The sequence below is a fragment of the Monodon monoceros genome, unplaced genomic scaffold, assembly GCF_005190385.1.
Source record: "Monodon monoceros isolate NGI ecotype Baffin Bay Population unplaced genomic scaffold, NGI_Narwhal_1 Super_Scaffold_7, whole genome shotgun sequence".
Taxonomy (NCBI): Eukaryota; Metazoa; Chordata; class Mammalia; order Artiodactyla; family Monodontidae; genus Monodon; species Monodon monoceros.
In genome coordinates, this window is record NW_021703784.1 from 69,271,597 (window position 1) to 69,290,158 (window position 18,562).

The window sequence follows — 18,562 nt, forward strand, 5'->3', positions numbered from 1 at the left end:
ATGCGGTACGCGGGCCTCTCACTGTTGTGGCCTCTCCCGCTGCGGAGCACAGGCTCCGGACGCGCAGGCTCAGCAGCCATGGCTCACGGGCCCAGCCGCTCCGCGGCATGTGGGATCCTCCCGGACCGGAGCACAAACCCATGTCCCCTGCATCAGCAGGCGGACTCTCAACCACTGTGCCACCAGGGAAGCCCTTAATTGCCCTTCTTGTTGAAGGTTCCATGGTCTCCTGGTGCCCACCTCAATGCCACAGCCCTCCCTCACAGCCCTCTCGTACTGCAGGGGGCAGGATAAGCATTATTGGTTTCCCCACAGCATAAGGAACCCAGATCTGGGACATAGGACAGAGCATGGCCATCACTGGCTGGGGAGAGGGAGGGAGAGGAGGATGTCCATCAGGCCTGGGCCACTGACCATCACCAACGATGAAGCTGTAAAGACAGTTAGCCTCGTCCCTCCCCTCCAAGGCAGTTCCTCCAGGGAGCTCCCTCAGGCAGGGGCCACCTTCCGTTCCTCTCCTGCCCATCCTGTCAAAAGGTACCTGTGCACCCCACCTCGGCCCCTGCCCCAGGCCAAGACCCCTCCCCCACACAGGGGGGCTCAACTCCCAGCTGAAGAATAGGCTTGGAAGTTAGATTATAAATTGGTACAACTCGCTCAGAAAGCAGTCTGGTGCTTTGTAGCTAGAGCTGCACAGGAGTTCAGACTTCTGATCCTACCATCCCTCTCCTGGAAATTTATCCTGAATAATCACTCAAGAGAAGCACAAAGCCCTCAGCAAGATGCTGTTAGCTGTAGCACTGCCTGTCACAGCAACACAAAAACCACAACCACAGCAACGAACCCCTGAAACCAAGTAAACTGGAAACACCCAACAGGAGCAGCTGTTTTAGTAAATGAGGGAAAAAAGCAACTCCGGGGAGCCTCCATTTTCCTGAACCACATAAGGGCCGATGGGACATTAAAGGCAGTGGAGGAGTGGGAAATATAACCAAGAATAGATTTCTCTCCAACTTTGGCATGGGGTGGGCTGACTCACTTAGGTTTGATCTAGGAAACAATTAAAAAAAGGACATGACAGTGCTCAACTCTTGAATGTTAGGGAGTAGGGAATACTGTTAAATAACACTAAGTGAAAGCAGATTATGAAATGACGTGCGAGTGTGATGCTGTTATGGAAAAGTTTAGTTGCATGTAGGCAGGTCAGAAAGGCCACCTTCAAGAGGGAAAGCCTTTTTGTAATGGAGTAGAGATAAGGGTACCTATTGTTTTAATACTGCCCCTCCATCCTTTAAGAAATATTCATTCAGAAATTCTTTTTTGAGGGTCTCCGCTGTTTCAGGCATTGTGTTGTGTTCTGGGGGTTCCGTAGTGAACAACTGTGTCAGCTTTTCATACCCCCCAAACAAAACAAAACAACAGATCAACTGAAAACAAAGCAGGGCTCAGATCAACTGCTCCCCCGCCCGCCGCCCGCCGGGCTTTGGCCAAGGAATGCTGTCTGGCCTTGTGGGTGGCAGTCCCCCCGCGCACTGCAATAGCAGGAGCTTTTCATTTGCAAAACATTGATAAATATTTCAGAAGCCATGCACGGGGAGGCACAGTGAGCCATTTGTGCCTCTGGTTAACTTCACCCCCTCCCCTACCCAGGGCCAGGGGAGGAGCTGCCAGCTCACAGTAACTGCAGGCTGCACCTGTAGGAGGGGAAAGGCATTTCGAAGTGAACAGAGCTATTCAGTCCGGTAGTCAGTCTGAAGTCAGCAGAGGGAAGGAAAGTAGGCAGTGGCGTGTGTCCGGCGCTGGAGGTGGTGGAAGCGAGGCTGGAGTTGGTGGAAGCGAGGCAGGAGGCTCACAGCCACACTGATTGCGGCTTCCAGCTCTCCCTCAGACACCCAAACCCCCCGCCAGGCTATGCACCAGCAACCCACTGTGGCTGTACCAGCTGGTGGAAGGAAGGGCAGACGCTGAAGTTCAGGGAAGCTGGAGAAGGAAGGGGGACCAGGTCTAGAGGTCTCCTTGTCCCCGCACACTGGCTGTTCTGAGTCAGGGCCTCCGCCGAGGAGGAGACACTCGCCAAGAATAGCCAGGGCCTGGGTTGCGGGGAGGGGCAGGTGCTGGGTGCCCTGTGAATGGGGTTCACAGGCACCATCCTGCCCACCCCACACCTCCATCCGAGCTTGGGGGCTTGTTTTTTGCTTTTCAAAACATAGCATGAGGCCAGTCACATTCATTTGATGTGAACCACCTGACTGTGGTTCAGACCCAGGTGGGAAGAGGGAAGACCCCTGACCACAGAACACTGGAAGAGATGGCAGACCCACCTTTCCTTTAAAATCCTTCAATGCCTCTCCTGCCTCAGGAGAAAACCCAGCACACAAGGTCCTGCATGATCTGGTCTTGTTACCCTCTCCTCACCGTGATATACTCGAGTCTTGAACACACCCGTCATCCTTTTCACCTTTAGGCCTTTGTGCCTGGAACATTCTTCCCTCACTTGGCTGACATGGGATCCTATGGGCATCGGCAATGGGTTTCACCGAGCACAAGGCTTCCTTGACACCCACCACTCCTAAGATGAGGTTGGGTGCCGCTCTGATGGATTCCACTTTCTGTTCCTGTCACTCACGACACAGCTGCCCGTCTGGCTTCCCTATTAGACTGTGAACAGCCTGCCGCATCCCCCAGGCCTGGCATAGGGCTTGACACATAGTGGGTGCTCAGTAAATATTTATTAGATAAGGGAACGAAAGAAATAAAGGAGGCCAGGGCCAGGTGTGCCCATGAAAGAGAACACGGGGGATTTAGAACTGACCCTGTGGCTCTAACCACAGGCACAGCCCCTGTTCATGGCATGGTCTCCCACAAGACTGCGAGGGTGAGGACCGTGCAGCCTCCTCTCTAATGTCCAGGGCCTCAGGAGAGTCTAGCACAGAGAGGAGGAATGGGTGCTGCACAAAGGACAGAATGAACTGGCAGCATGTCAACTGGTTGAGAGTTAGGGCCTGGGACCCCTGTGTCACCCCTGCAAAGCTTGTCCTCAAATTTACGGCTGGACTGGACACCTAGAGCTATGCGGGTTCTGCAAGGAAATAAGGGTTGAATTGGTTTCTAAGAGGAGTGAGCACAGCACTCGCTCGCAGCTTTTCCCCACTTTGTCTTCTGCTCATTGAAACCCTGCCTGTGGCAGGTGCAGCCATGCCTCCTCTTGCATGAAGCTCTGTGTGAACTCTGAGGCCGTGCAGGCTTTCTTCTTCTCTGTTCTCTGCCATTTATTGGCTGAGGACCTCAGAGAGTCCTTTCACCTCCCTGAGCCTCAGTCTTCCATGCTGTAAAATAGGACAATAGTGCTACAAACCTCACAAAGTTGTTCGGAGGGTTAAACGAAGTCAGGCTTGCTGGGCAGCAGCGTGGAGCAGGTCCCCGTGGTCGAGAGCTCCCTGCCACACTGTTGCACGTATGTTAGCTCCGACTTCTTAGCAGACTATAAACTCCTTGAGAACAGGAGCCCATCTTTTGGTCTCCTGCGTCCCTCCCAGTGGTTAGCACAGGGCAGGGCTCACTTAACGCCCTCTGAATAACTCACATCTGTTTTTCTTCGAGAGGGAATGCTGATTCTGGATTTTGATGGCAGAGAAACTGTATCATTTCCTTTTCACCCCCTTGCTCTGTCCTGCCATGCACCAGCTCAGGGCTCCACAAACAGGAGCTCTCAGTGATGCCACTGTGAGACCATCAGACAGAGTGTCAGAGGTAACCTTGTCTGCCTGACAGTCTGCCTGGTGTACAATGACCAGACTGAAAGCCCAGCAGGCAGCACCAGGATGGGCCCCATCAGGATACGTGACTCCAGGGCTCCTTTGTGGCCACAGGACCCCATGGCTGGTGCCAGAGGCGAGAATGAAAGATGCCCCATTACCTCAAGCTTAATGACCTGTGTCCTAATTCTGGGTGACAGAGAGCAGAAGGCAGGAAGTCCAGGAGGAAGTAAATCAAAACACACTCAAAGTATATAACTGCAGCCTGGCGGTGCCCTCACCCTAACGCCCTGTCTCTCCCCAACCCACTGCCGACCAACACAAAGAAACCCATCCCAGCAAGGGCAAACACAGAGCAAACAGCACTTGGCTTTCAAAGCTCTCTCTCCCGGAGGGCTCTTCCCCTTCCTCCTCTCTGCCCTCTTCCAGGGACCAGCCTGGGCTGCTCTGTTTATCTCTCTAGGTCACCAAGTACTGGACAGGTGAGGGGCCCTGGGGAGATCCCTCTTTAGCTCCAGAGCCATTGTCATCTCAGCTCTTGACAACATGGAGCCTCCTTGCCCCAGGTCCTCCTGGCTCCAGACCCTTCACAAAGCCATGGCTAGTCTTCTGGGGGCCCCATAGGGCAAAAAGCACCTACTAGACAGGCTTAGTGGGCTAGCCTGGGAACCTAGGCATCTTATGATGTTGTTTACATAGGAAACATGTCCCAGCAGGTTGAAGTTTGGATTGCAGGAAATAAGCACACATCTCTTAGAACCAAAGTAGCTGCCACCTGCCCCCACCTGTATGACCAGAGGCTGTCCCTACTTTGCTGTCAGGAATCTTGGGGACCCAGTGCTCCCAATTTCCTTACGGCTTCCCTTCCCTCTCTCCCGTCGTAGCAACAGTGAGCCCGCCCTACTCCACCCTGCCACGTTATTGCCGGGAGGGGGAAGACCTCCCCCACCTCAGCAGTTGTTCCCCCTGATGGGGTGTCTGGAAGCTAGGTGTCTGTAACTCACGGGTCTGTACATAGTGTGGGGTTACTGTTACCACGACCAGGCTCAGGGGTAAGCAGAGCTGACAGAGAGGCTGAAGAGGGCCTAGGGTGTGGACACTGGTTTCTCTGAGCTCCCCAGAGGCTCCTGCCTAATTTCTCCTGCCCTATCAAGTGCTCAGCCCAGGGGTGCTTGGAGGCCACAAGGTCATGGCTGAGGAACCTGGAGTGTCTTGGTGAGGAATCTAGGAAGACTGCCATGCTCATCGCTCCGTTCTGAGAAAATCAGCTCTTAGCAGGATTTTCTGCAGAAGGGTGCCATGGCTGGTGCCATGATGGTGGGTGGCCTGGCCACTGGTGCCTGGACCAGGACGCCATGGTCTGACTGGACACAAGGAAGTGCTCAGTGCAAGCCCCACCTGGTGAGAACCTTCAGGTTGGACGCTGGACACTTGAGCCCACCAGACCCCCTTGCTAGGCAACGTGACTGCCAGGAACACACAGATGACCTGAGGGACCACCTCATTCTCCATGCACCTCTCTGGGAGACACATCTGGTGCACCCTCCACTGCTGCCCAGCACTGCCATGCCCACAGGTGTGTCTCTTCCTGCCACACCAAGAGAACCAACTTCAGCCGGAGGTGGGGGTAGTCATAGTGTCTACCTCTCTTAATTTCCTTCCCTATTTCCCACTCCCGTCAGAGCCCATGCTGGGTTGTTTCTCCTCTATTCAGAGACAATAGCCTGAACATGGTGCCCATTGTGCCCTCAGTTTTCTTCACCCCACTTGGGTTCCTGGCTCTGGGTGGAAAACAGCATGAGGCTGGGAGTCTAAGAGATTCCAGAGGATCTAGTCTGAGGCAAGCCATTAACCTCAGAAGTGACCTCAGGAAGATGCCCCCGTCTGGGCCTCAATTTCCCATCTGTAAAATGGTTCTCCCAAGTTACAAAAACATTTTCCATTTATCTCTGCTTTGCCACATTCTGTGTAATTTCCACAGATCTATCTTTTTATTCACAAATTCTCTCTTCAGCTATGTTAATTCATTTAACCTGTACACTGAGTTGTTTTTTGTTTCTTTTTTATTTTTTTCTCTCTGGGGGCGTCCTCTTGGCCCTTGCTACCAAAATGGCTCTTAAACTGGACAGATCAGGGGATCGGAATGAGGTTTTCTAGCTGCTAAATACCTGCGCCCCAATTATGCACTTGGGCAGTAACCGCAAAGGGGTGGATCCATGGAACCACTAGACCGACTGTGAGATGAACTTGGGCCAGGACTCCATCCATCACCAGACCTCTATATGCCCACTCTGACCAGAGGGCCAGCTGAATTAATTTCAATAACTAAATTTTTAATTTTTAGAAGTTCTTTTGGCTTTCTTTTTGCTGTTTTGCCTTGTGCCTTCCTTTAATTATTTTAACACACTTATTTTGTTGGTTTTATTTTGTTTTGTTTTTTGGCCATGCCGTGCAGCTTGTGGGATCTTAGTTCCCTGACCAGGGACCAAACCCGGGAGCTCAGCAGTGAAAGCACGGAGTCCTAACCCTTGGACTGCCAGGGAGTTCCCTTAAAGCACTTATTTTATTATCTCTTTCAGACTATTCTACCATCTCGAGGTATTGAGGAACTAATTCTCCTATTTGCTGACTCTCACTCTGGTGGTACATCTTTTCTGGAGGATTTTTATTTCTTTATTATCAGCTCATTGTTTAACATGAGTATTTGCCACTGGAGTCCTATGTTCTCTGGAAAATGGTTTTAATATGCGTGTCTTCTGGGACCATAGCAGTTTTACCAGTTTTGGTCTTCTTTTCTCTATTTTCGGGGCTTGGGGTTCCCAAACAACTTGGTTAATGTAAATTCAGTCCCTACACCTGTGAGTACCTCAAGCTTGAGCTTTTGTTCTTTAAAGAGAAATTTTCTACCTCTCATGGCCCCAGGTAGATGGAAGCTTCCTTGCAGCTTCCTTAAGGCACTGGCAGCTCAGTCTGACTTATTGAAAAGAAGTCCTCACACTTGGGAGAATTCAAAACTGCTGTTATTTATTCATTTATTGCTGCCTCTCAATAACATATCAGCTTAATAAGACATCAAAGACCACATCTGTCTTTCTCATCACTGTACCTTGAGGGCCAGCCCAGGGACCTGCACGTAGCAGGCTCTCAATACGTTTGCTCGATAAATGGCTGAAGAACATTGATTTCTGGCAGCTCTGCTACAAGAGACAGTTTGAGGCTCTCCTGGACGGGATGATCCCCAAAGTCTCCCACTTCTGCCACCCCTACCTCCTCCCCCAGCCCTGGCACCCTATCCTGGCATGTAAGTAGCTGCACACAGGGCTGGCTGGTTGCGGGGGACTCACTGGAGATGGAGGTGTAGACGGCGAAGGCCCTGAGGCTGGTCATCTCCTTCTTGCGGGTCATCTCCACCCGCGTGCGGAAGATGTTCTCCCAGGCGTACAGCTTGAGCAGTTTGATGCCACGGAGCATCTCGTTGGTCTGCTTCAGCCTCTCGTTGGAATACTCCTGCCAGGAGTCACTGAGTCAGAGAAGGGTTTCTTTTGCCCCCATCCCACCCAAGAGGAAGGAGGTGAGTCAATGCCCTCACCATTTTACAGCCTCCGCCCAGCCTCCGTCTCCTCGGGGATGCTCCATTAATCCCATTTCACAAAGAAACCGAGGCCTGGACAGTTGAAGTGACCTGCTTAAGGTCAATCATAGTGTGGATGTGTGTGTGGGGCGCTGTTTGGTGACATCTGGGGGAAGAGTGAGGAGACCCACTAATGTAAGGGGAGAGGGAGCAGTACAGGGGAAGGATGGGAAAAGGGGGCGCATGCACACCTACAGATACTTACCAGTGTGCTCCGCTGGGCCTGGGAGAGCTTGGTGGCCACAAAATACTGGACTGGAGCCAGCAGAATGATGACAGCTGCTCCAATTAAGGCACTGATTCCAAGGATGTAGTAAAGGAGAATCACACCCACGATGATCTGAGGGAGGGTCATGGGAATGAGTTCCCTTTGATCTGGGGGCTTCCCTGCCAGGGAGTATTGGCACCCCCCTCCCCACCTGGTAACCCAGTGCCCTAAAGTGGGACATGCCTTTGTGTCCAGCTTTCAAAAGTTTCTTGTGGGAAAGAGGAGGAGGTGTTACAAAGCAATTTCAGAAGGAGGGACTAACATGATGGGCTCTCACACAAGCAGAGAATTTCTGGGCTGGTAACTAATTGCATTTATCTGCAAGGCTGGCTGAGGCATTAACTCTCTCCATGTCTACTTTTGCAGATGGAGGTCTAAGAGGTGAATCTGCACAGTGAGTGACAGCACCTTTTGTTCTATTTGCTGGTTTTCAAGGTTGATGGTTCACTCTCATTGGAAAAAAGTGATACGTAAGCAAAGGAGCAAAATAGCTGTATCCATGCCAGACAAAACCAGTCCAGGGTCTAAGAGTTTACTTTTCATCCTTATGCTCCTGGTGTCTTTAATTTTTAGTGAATCTGGTAGGCATCCTCTAAAAAGAGAATTCATTCTGTTTCTAGCTTTATGTAAATGACAGCTGGCTTCTGAATATTTATGAGAAGTATAAATTACTCTTGCCAGCCCCCAAAGCATCAAGATGACAACTTCTCAGGTTGCCTTCAAAGGCAGACGCTTCTAAATTCAGGACTTATTCTAGAGGAACAGATGTGCTGCTTTCTTAATAGAAAACAAAAGTGTGTCTGGGTTGGCCCTGCACTCCCTGAGCCCTACACCAAATTGGCACTAGGCTCCTGCACCATCTCAAGGGCCAAAGAGTGGGTGGGTGGGTCTGTTGTGTCTATTAGTTAGAGAATGCCTCCTGCATTAGCAAGTTCCTAGGGGGCGGGTAAGTGACCCCTTTACCACCTGCCTCCCAGTGTTGAACTGATGTTAAATGCTGGCATGGATGGGCAGAGGAGCACATTAGGAGATGAAAAACCTTCCTACTCTTGCTGGCCCCCACTCCCAACATCCTTCTGGAAAACTATCCCTGGCTTCCACTCTTTCCATTAGCTGTCCTCATTTGGAGGCAGTCGGGGTGTTGTTTAGCAACTTGGGTAGAGCAGGATACCAGACCACTGCCAGAGTCACCGCCAGGGCCCCGGCTGGGGGGTCGGTGTCTGCATGCCCACCACCTCCAAGGCTGGCAGCTGCTGGGGCAAGAGCTGGGGATGTGACGACTTCTACTGCCACCAGGCTCCTCCTCACACTTCAGCCACCCTTTGTCACGTTCCCCAGACCCTTCTGCCCCCTCTGCCCTTCTGCAGGGGTCTGAATGGACCCTGTGAGAGAACATACCAGAAATCAGGGATTCTGAGTGTGCAAAGCAAGTGTGGGGAATAAAAGGACTATTTCATCTCCTAGTCTCAGGCTAGGAAAGCAATCTCGTGTAGTGGTGGGGGAGTCTGCAGCCGAGTTTGAATGCAGTCCCAGCATTTACTGGCAGTGCAATCTTGCATCTCAGCATCTTCATTTTTAAAATGGTAATTTTAATTGCCGCTTTAGCAGGACTGTTGTGAAGATTAAATGAACATATATATGATAAGAACCTAGAATAGTGCCTGACACTTAGCTGGAGACAAGGTGGCTGACCTTTTTTTAAAGATCTTTTTTTGATGTGGACCATTTTTAAAGTCTTTACTGAATTTGTTACAATATTGCTTCTGTTGTTTATGTTTTGGTTTTTTGGCTGCCAAGCATATGGGATCTTAGCTCCCCCACCAGGGATTGCAGGGATCCAACCAGTACCCCCTGCAGTGGAAGGCAAAGTCTTAACTACTGGGCCACCAGAGAAGTCCCTGACCCTCCTTCTTAAAAACAAACAAACAACCCTCATGGGATCTCTGTCACTAGGGAACCACAGAAAGGCGATACCTGGGTATGGTGCTCCTACCAGCTCACTGTGTGGCCCAGGGTAAGGTCCCTGCCCTCTCTGGGCCTCTGATGCCCATGGCATGAGGAAGCACAGAGGTCCCCACTCTGGTCAAGATCTTTGACATGGCTGTCAATAAGCTTCAGGGGGCCCGCAAAGCCCCTTAAATTGTAGGCAAAATGTGTGAATGCACATTTGTTTTTCTGAGAAGAAAGTTTCATTAGGTTTTCAAAAGTAGATGTAGATCAGTGGTTGCTTAGAGCTGGGGGCAGGGATGAGGAGTGACTGCCAGTGGATGTCGGTTTCTTTTTGGGGTGATGAAAGTGTTCTAAAATTGTGATGATGTTGCACAACTCTGTAAACATGCAAAAGTGAATTGTACACTTTAAATGGGTGAATTATATCTCAATAAAACTGTTATTTAAAAAAGTATATGTGAATAAAAAAGATTACAAATCAGGGTGAGCCCCTGGGGACAAAGGAACAGGGGCTCCTGAGCTAATTTCAATACCATCAAAAGCCTCATGTGCCCTGTGGCCAACCAGGCTCCACATGGAATCCTGACCTGGTCGAAGGAATTCTATCAATTCCGGTGGTAACACTGTGTCTTGAGGCTGGTCAAAGCTATAAGGGCAAAGGTACAGTCTTTGAGGAATTAAAACAGAAAATCAAATGATACTTCATGATAAATAAGGAAATGTAAGTACTTTGTGGAGGTAAAAATTCTTACCTAATCTCCCCCACCCCCCGCATCCCCCCCCACCCCACCCCCAGCCCCGGTGTTGTGAGAGTTAATTACACAAGTGAGACACGCTGGGCAGGCCAGTCACAGGGCAGGGGCTATCAGCTATTAGTTTTGTTAGCAATGGTACATGTGCAACAAACACTATTAATGATAGTAACCAGGGACTTCCCTGGTGGCGCAGTGGTTAAGAATCCGCCTGCCAATGCAGGGGACATGGGTTCGAGCCCTGGTCCGGGAAGATCCCACATGCCACGGAGCAACTAAGCCCATGCGCCACAACTACTGAGCCTGCGCTCTAGAGCCCGCGAGCCACAGCTACTGAGCCCGTGTGCTGCAACTACTGAAGCCCGTGCGCCTAGAGCCCGTGCTCTGCAACAACAGAAGCCACTGCAATGAGAAGCCCCGCACACCGCAACGAAGAGTAGCCCCTGCTCACCGCACCTAGAGAAAGCCCACGCGCAGCAATGAAGACGCAATGCAGCCAAAAAAATAAAAATAAAAATAAATAAATAAATAAATAAAATTTAAAAAATAAAATAATAGTAACCATAACAATGCAGCAGGTCTGGTGGACAAAATCTTCCCAAACGGGTTGTTCAAGAAAACACAAGAGAAACGATAAAAGGCTGTGACTATTAGATGAGCTCTCCAGGCCCTTCTATAGTTTCTGTAGTCACTGATCCATCTTGGCAGAGTGGAGGGGGGCACAGGGATCTGGGTGTTGGTCAGCGGTAATAGGGAATGGTGTATATGGCTGTTCCCGTAAAAAGGACCATCAGATTTCCTGCCCTACATCCAATCTTGTCTAGCTGCCTCCCTATGCAAGCCTCTCCTTCTGTTTTTCTTTAGTGTCTCTTACATATAAACTTTACAGGTAAGGAAGACCAATATACATCACTTTACATTAAGGTTTATGGAATCTACATCCCAAGAAGCAATGGATTCTGGATTGGTAAAGTTCTTACATCAAAGTGAGCAAGTTAGAGGGCTGTGATGTTTACTTAGTGACCACTCTATGGCAGGCACTGTGCTTGGTGCTTTGCTTACATTATCTAATTGAATCATCAGAACACCTCCAGAGGGTAGGAATCATCCTCTTTTCCCAGATGAGGAAACCGAGGCTCAGATAGGTTAAGTAGTTGAATCAGCCTGCCTCACCCAAGTCCAGACACTTTCTGCTATACCAGGCATCCCCTGTGAAGCCTGCAGGCCCTCTGGGAATGGATCTTGGATTTCAGTTTCCGGCCTGAGCCCCAGAGTGAAGATTCATCTTCAGGCACACGGCAGGAATCACAGACTCTGTGGTGGAAGAGCTCCAGATGCGAGATGGAGCAGATGAGGCCAGGAGTCAGGTAAACCGTGCCGGGGATTCTCATTCTACTGTTGGGGGAGCATGTGCCTTCTCCAGAGCCAGTCCCAAAAGTTGCCTGGCTTTAGGAAATGCCATGTTTTAGATTTCCAAAATTAACACAGGTTTATTGGAGAATTTAGAAACGCATAAACAAAATAAAAATCACTTGTAATCCCACCACGAGGACTTTCAGTTCTTTTTTCTCCTGTGTGAATCTGTACAAATATATACGTGTGTATATTCCAATTTAGCAGGAAGCACACTGTGAATACTATTTTTAACTTACTCTTTTTGCTTAAAAATACATCGTGAACACTTTTCAACGTAATTAAGTACTCTACTATAACATAACTTTTAATGTCTGTGAAAGTGTTCCACACATGATTATTCTATACATTTTTTTTAAGGTTGGCTACATTTTAAAAGTCTTAGTGACACTGCCTTCTCTGATCATCAAGAGAGATGGCTAGACCACTTGCAGAGTATAAGACAGTATAGACACCCAGGCATACACTCCATGGAGACCCCAAGGGGATAGAAGGTACAGGCAAACAAGGAATGGAAGATGGTGAGCTTCTGGCCACTGGGCATGTACCAGCGGATTCTGGTTTTGTGTCCCCCAATCCCCAACAAAGCACACATCCCTTACCTGTACTGGCATAGCCCAGAGGTTTGGGCACAAGAAGAAAAACCACATGAGCTGGTTGGTGTCGATGGCTACCAGGTTACAGATCTGCCCGGCAGTCATTTCCCCCATGGATAGGTTGGAGGTGGACAGGTGCATAATTTTATTGTAAATTTTGGTCTGGAAATGAGAGCAGAGTGCTTCACATTTGTCATCATCGACATCCTAATCACCACCCCAGATGCCATGTGTCTCTAACGTGCCAGGGGCTTCTCAGACATTCCCTCATGGAGCCCCAGAGCAGCTCTGTAAAGGGCACTGCATGATTGTTCCAGTTTTACAAATGGAGTAACTAAGGCTCAGAGAGGTAAAGGGCATTGACTATAGTTCAAGCAAGTCAGAGAGGCAGCATTCGCGTGAGGAATCTGTGCTAGCATGGCAAGCTACTTCCCCAGCAAGCAAGGCCTTTCCCTTGGAGACAGGACTTAATTAGCTTTTAAATCTTAAAAGCAGATTTTCACGTCCAGTTGTATTCTTGATTTACCGGAGGTCCGTGGAGAACACACTTTAGAGCCATAAAAATGATGAAGGGTGGCAGCCATCTGTTTTAATGCGGCTTCTTCACCCGGGAAAGGGGGTATGCTCTGGGGCCAAGTCCTGTCTTAATTGAGCCTTTAAATAATACAAGGATTCAGCCTGGGAAGGTCTTATGTGAGACAAATGCTTGTGTCGATCAGCCCCAGCACCTTCCGGAGTCTGGCCACCCCAAGGACCTTGACCAGGGTAGATGGGGAGCAGCCATGGCAATGGCTCCCTGTGAACTCCGAACCTAAAAGCTCTATGTGCACGGTGACTGTGCCTCCCAGAAAGATGGCAATTGTCAGGCTCTGTGCCCTTAAACAAGGAAAAATGCATTCCCTTTAGGGATGCCTGCTCTTGAATGAAATTCTACTGTGCATTCTGTTGCAAGGTGGATTCCCAGCCCTTAATTCATCTTTTGTGTAAACCCAGGCTTTTTCATGGGTCAGGTCTGCTTAAAGCATGAACCTGTTCTGTCTTTTACGAGTTTATATGTACCATGGGTAAGGTTTAATATAATGGCAATGACGTTTTTTGACAGATCTATGCTCATCTTAAGTTATGTGCAATCAGTCTTTAAAGAATAGTAATAAATCTAGTTTCAGTGAAGTAGAAACATACAGTAAACCATCAAATAAAGCATTATTAAGACCAGGATATAGAGAATTACATGACCGAAACCTGGTATATGTCAAAAATTATATATAATACAGGAATCTTGCTTCATAACTTTTCATGCAAGAACTGTCGTTGTTCTCAAACTCATGAAGACATAAACCCTTATCTATAGATTTCTGTAAATCTCCGAAAGGAAGAAGTTTTTTTCTAATTTGCTCCCATAATTAATGCCAGCATTTTCTTTCGGGGACATAATGAATTCGTGCAAAAGATTCAGACAGTTTAATAAAAATGATTACATGCTAATACATTAAAAAACCATATTTGGCTTTTTTAGTATAATTGGAAAATATTGGGCTAGTGTGTGATTTATGACAGAAATAGAAAGTAGATTTAATTACAAAACTGCTTGACTATGAAGGTGGCTGTTGTTTGTGGTGATACATGCCTGCCTGTCACTGGAGGGGGTCTGGACAGAGTTTGGGATTTTAGAGAGGTTTTCTGAACTAGCAATAGCTTGGTTCTCCTAGATCTGAACCCCTATGAGTCTTAGAGGGTCTTAGATTTTCCTGGGATCTTTCTACCATTCTCACTTGATGACATTCATGAGGAAATGAAAAACCACTGGAGATGGACAGCTCCACAAGCTGTGCACTATACAACTCCAGGGGGCGCCACTCACATGGACTATACCAAGATAACCAGAGTTTGGACCCAGACACAGTCTCCAGCCCAGGCTATACCCTTCTCTTCTCAGTTCCTTTTCTGCAATGCCTCTGATCCTGGCTCCCAGAGGACCAATCAATGTTCATGATTCTGAGAAACATTTCTGAAGAGTGAGCTGGCTTTGGGATTTAGTCACAACTTCCTAGTGTTCTACTGACTTCATGGGAATTGCTGGGTATGGCAGAATCTACCAGCTGCCCCCCACTATCCATTCTTTTCTTTCTGTAAGAAGAATTTCTAGCAGGGCATATATGGCTGTCAAAAATAAAGGCCAGGGACTTCCCTGATGGTCCAGTGGTTAGGACTCCACACTTCCACTGCAGGGGGCATAGGTTCGATCCCTGGTTGGGAAACTAAGATCTCACGTGCCGTATGGTGCGGCCAAAAAAAAAAAAGAAAGAAAAGAAAAGGAATAAAGACCACACTTTCTAGCCTCTCTAGGTATAGCCATGTGGCCAGTTTCTCCCCAGTGGGATGGGAGAGGATCTGCGCAACTTCTGCATCATGATTTGAAAAGACATTAGGTCTTACTATTGTCCCATCTTTCTTCTTGTCGGTTTAAATGTGGACACAATAGTGGCAATTTCAGTAGTCACATTAAACCATGAGACAAAGTCATGTAAGAAGGCTGGCAAAGCAACATTACAGAAGGAGCCAAGGTCTCTGATGATTGTATAGCTGCCGCATCAGCCCTGAGTAAATGTGCAAAACAAACTTTTATCCTATTTAAACCACTATCACACTGGGTCTCTCCATTCCAACAGTGGAACCAAAATTCTAATGAAAACACTGGGGCTTGGGGCTTCCCTGGTGGCGCAGTGGTTGAGAGTCCGCCTGCCGATGCAGGGGACATGGGTTCGCGCCCCGGTCCGGGAAGATCCCACATGCCGCGGAGCGGCTGGGCCCGTGAGCCATGGCCGCTGAGCCTGCGCGTCCGGAGCCTGTGCTCCGCAACGGGAGAGGCCACAACAGTGAGAGGCCCGCGTGCCGCAAAAAAACCAAAAAACAAAAAACACTGGGGCTCATCACCACCTTGCCTAATGGGACCCTGAATCCTTCCTGACCTTGACCATCCTTTCAACCGACTCTGAGAAGGAAGCCACAGCAGACAGGAACAAGAACCTAGACCCAGGGACTTACCAGGCCGGGTACGTCTCTCTCGTCATGACCCAAGATTTAAGAGTTCAAATAGATCTTACAGTCTATCTAGTCTTGGTATGTCAAACATGCTTCTTTGTAACCAAAGAAGACTGTCTGGTAACAGAGCCCTGGAACAATATTTATAGAAGGATTCTTAGGCTGCACTTGCATTCAGCAGGAAAAAGTGCTGTGATTGATTAGTGATGTCTGTCCCATTCAAGGCTGAGCAGTTGACATCTCAGATCTAGTCCAAGGCAGAACTAGGGCTAGAACTACTACATTTCCCAAGACCAGCCCAAGGCACTCTCCACTATGTCACACTGCCTTGTCAATGGTTATCGTTTCAAAACACTGTTAAAGGGTAACAAGAAAATAAATGCACAGCAGAATCATTCTTGAGTGTCCGTGAGGACAAATAATGCAGTTCTTATTGTGAAGTGAAAAGAATAATCATTCAAGTACCTGTATGGCTCCTCTCAAGTTAATTCCAGTTTCAACGGCGACGTAGTACGATGCTTGCAGAAATGTCCTTTGCAGTAGGAGGGCAAGGAACAGAAGCACGGCTAAGACGTAGGCATTAGCAAGGAACTCTTGGGATGAGACAAAGTAAACCCCGAGAAACTGTGTCTGTTGGAAAGAGAAATTCAGAGGTGGCAGTCGTGGCCAGCAAAATGACTGCCATTGGTACCTGTTACTGGGCCATAGAGGCCATTATTATAGGACCCTCCATGCTTGCAAGCCCTGGGCAACTGTTTATGAGTGAAAAATCAGACTAGCATTCTTCTAACTATAGGGAGGGTTGCCTATACTCTCCCCATCAATAAACTTAGGTGAACAGAATGTGGCCCAGTTCTAACCTCATGCCCATACATATGACTCAGCTTTTCGGCCACCAGGCCAGGGGAGCTCACTCTGAATAGGACAAGAATAAATAGAGCGAATCACAGAGCAGCCAAAACTAGAACTGCTAGAACAGATCCCACGACGTATGTTCTCTGCTACAAAAACAGAATCAGCTGAGGCCTTGTCCCACATTCACCAACAGCGCGCACTATAGAAACTTCTGGGGAGAAGGACCAGCAGAAAACATGGCAGTAGTGCTCCCAGGCGAGAGATGGGAACTCATTGCCTATACTTGACTATTTCAGACCCAAGCGCCCCAGCCTTGTGGGCTCCTGGGACCTCCTTTTAAATGTAAGGCTTCCTGCACCTCCAGCAAGATCTCAGATGATAAGCAGTGGGGGAAAAAAAACCCAAACACTTTGACTTCATTGCTAAAGATACCAGGGAACAACAGCATGTGTTTCTAAATTCATCAACAGCTCCTGGGACAACTTTGATCTTTATTAAGTCCATGGCTCCCCAGCAGAGCCACATCAGTGTTTCCATGAAGACATAGCTCTCCCCTTCCGGAGACTCTGCCCTGAACTTTGCAAGTGATTTGGAAGGGTGTGGGAACTGTTGCTGCGGGATAAAGAGTGGTGGGAACAAAGTGCTGAGAAGGAGCCTGATGGCATGTCCACACCAGAGCAGGCTGAAAGGGTCAGGATTCTAAGCGGAGTCCTGTTCCTAGAGTCAGAAATTCCTACATCCTGGATACAGGCCTTTCTGATGGTAGAGAAGATCTTGTCTCTTGGTTCAACAGGCCCCTTTAACCAGCTCTCACAGCTCCATGGAGCCGGTCCTGGTTACAACTGTATGGCCCTTCCTCTGTGGCATGGGGTCTCTCCCTTTTGGGGACAGCGAGGAAGCAGATATAGGGAGAAGTGAGGTCTCTTAGAAGGGGGTCCTACTGACACCTGAAGCCCCTGACTCTGTCTCATTTGTTATAGTACAACAGGAAAAGGGAGAAGGGAGAAGGGAGAGGGTGGGGATGGCTGGAAGCAGCAAAGTGGACCTTAAAACTAGGCCACATGGCTTAAGAACCCGACCTTACAGGGAAGCAAGGGGCAGGATACAATATTTACCGGGTGCAACGCTCACAATACGTAATGAGAAGAGTACCATTATTAGCCCAATTTTACACATGAGGAAATGGAGTTTCAGCACGGTTAAGTGGCTGGCCCAAGGTCACATGTTGATAAAGGAAAACAACACGTGAACATGAACCTGTATGATGCCAAAATCACTACCGTAGATCCACTACTTAAGCCTCATCCAGTCTTTTGACCTTGAGTCTCCTACTGTCAGCTACAAGCTTGTGACTTGTGGGGGACTGAAAGATGCCCACCTGCATGGTTCTGGGTCAAAAATGTAGTCACCCGGGCTTGGGAAAAACCTGGTCCTGTTTAACATGCCTTGGAATTCTTCTGTTCTACCAGCCTCTGTAGAGACCCAGCTCTGGAGAATAGAGTCCATTATTTTAAAGCCACAAAGCACATCATGGGGGTTTATCCCAAAGGAAATAATTTAACATAAGGAAAGAGCTGTATGTGCAAAGATGTACTATCTCTGGATTATAGCAGGGGGAGAGTGCAAAAATCCATGTAAATACCTAACCACAGGGAATGGGTAAGTATATTAGGATGCTCATGGGAACGCTATGCAACCAAGAACACCAGTTACCATGAAAGCTCTTGAGCAGCACGGAATGGCGCTCATTCACTGTGTCACAATGATCAGAAAGCACATACGCTGGGGAATGAGGGCTAGAAAACTCAACCGATCTCATTGGTTAGGCTGTGGGTGCGACTTATTAAATGCACTCATCAGTACTTGTACATTTTCCACAAAGCAACAAGTTCTCACTTTTCAGGTCTAAAGGCAAAGCCTTGACCCCTTCCCCTAACAACACACACACCCTAGGGTCAGAAATAATATTTATTTGGATCAAGAATTTTGTGACCTGTTAAAATGAAAATCTGCTTGCAGGTATAAGTCATTGATTGGGTCATTATTTGATCTCTCTTCAAAGAGACAGCGTAAAAGAGATGGAGGCCAGAATAGCTACATTTCGATTAAGAAGTGGGTTGTAGACTAGCCAAAGAGGGCTAGGATGCTGCCCAAGGAAGGCAGGCCCTGGGAAGCTTCAAATGGCTGTGAGAGCACTGTGAAGACTGGAGAGAAAAGGCCAAGGACTTACAACTTGACGTTTGGCGGGTGGTAAATGCTTTGGAAGATCAGATGTCCTTGTCTCACATTTTCACAAGCTC

At 48.5% G+C, this 18,562-nt stretch overlaps 1 protein-coding gene across 2 annotated transcripts in view; it reads right to left on the reverse strand.

Moving 5' to 3' along the window:
- Nucleotides 1-18,562, reverse strand: part of ABCC8 (ATP binding cassette subfamily C member 8) — a 75,760-nt gene that overhangs the window by 37,278 nt on the left and 19,920 nt on the right. For both annotated transcript variants that reach the window (XM_029208063.1, XM_029208062.1), the window contains exons 7-10: nt 15,873-16,037; nt 12,372-12,527; nt 7,592-7,726; nt 7,100-7,262 (exon numbers count right to left, since the gene is read on the reverse strand). In XM_029208063.1, coding sequence (XP_029063896.1) covers nt 7,100-7,262; nt 7,592-7,726; nt 12,372-12,527; nt 15,873-16,037 — 619 coding nt within the window. The remainder of the gene's footprint in view (nt 1-7,099; nt 7,263-7,591; nt 7,727-12,371; nt 12,528-15,872; nt 16,038-18,562) is intronic.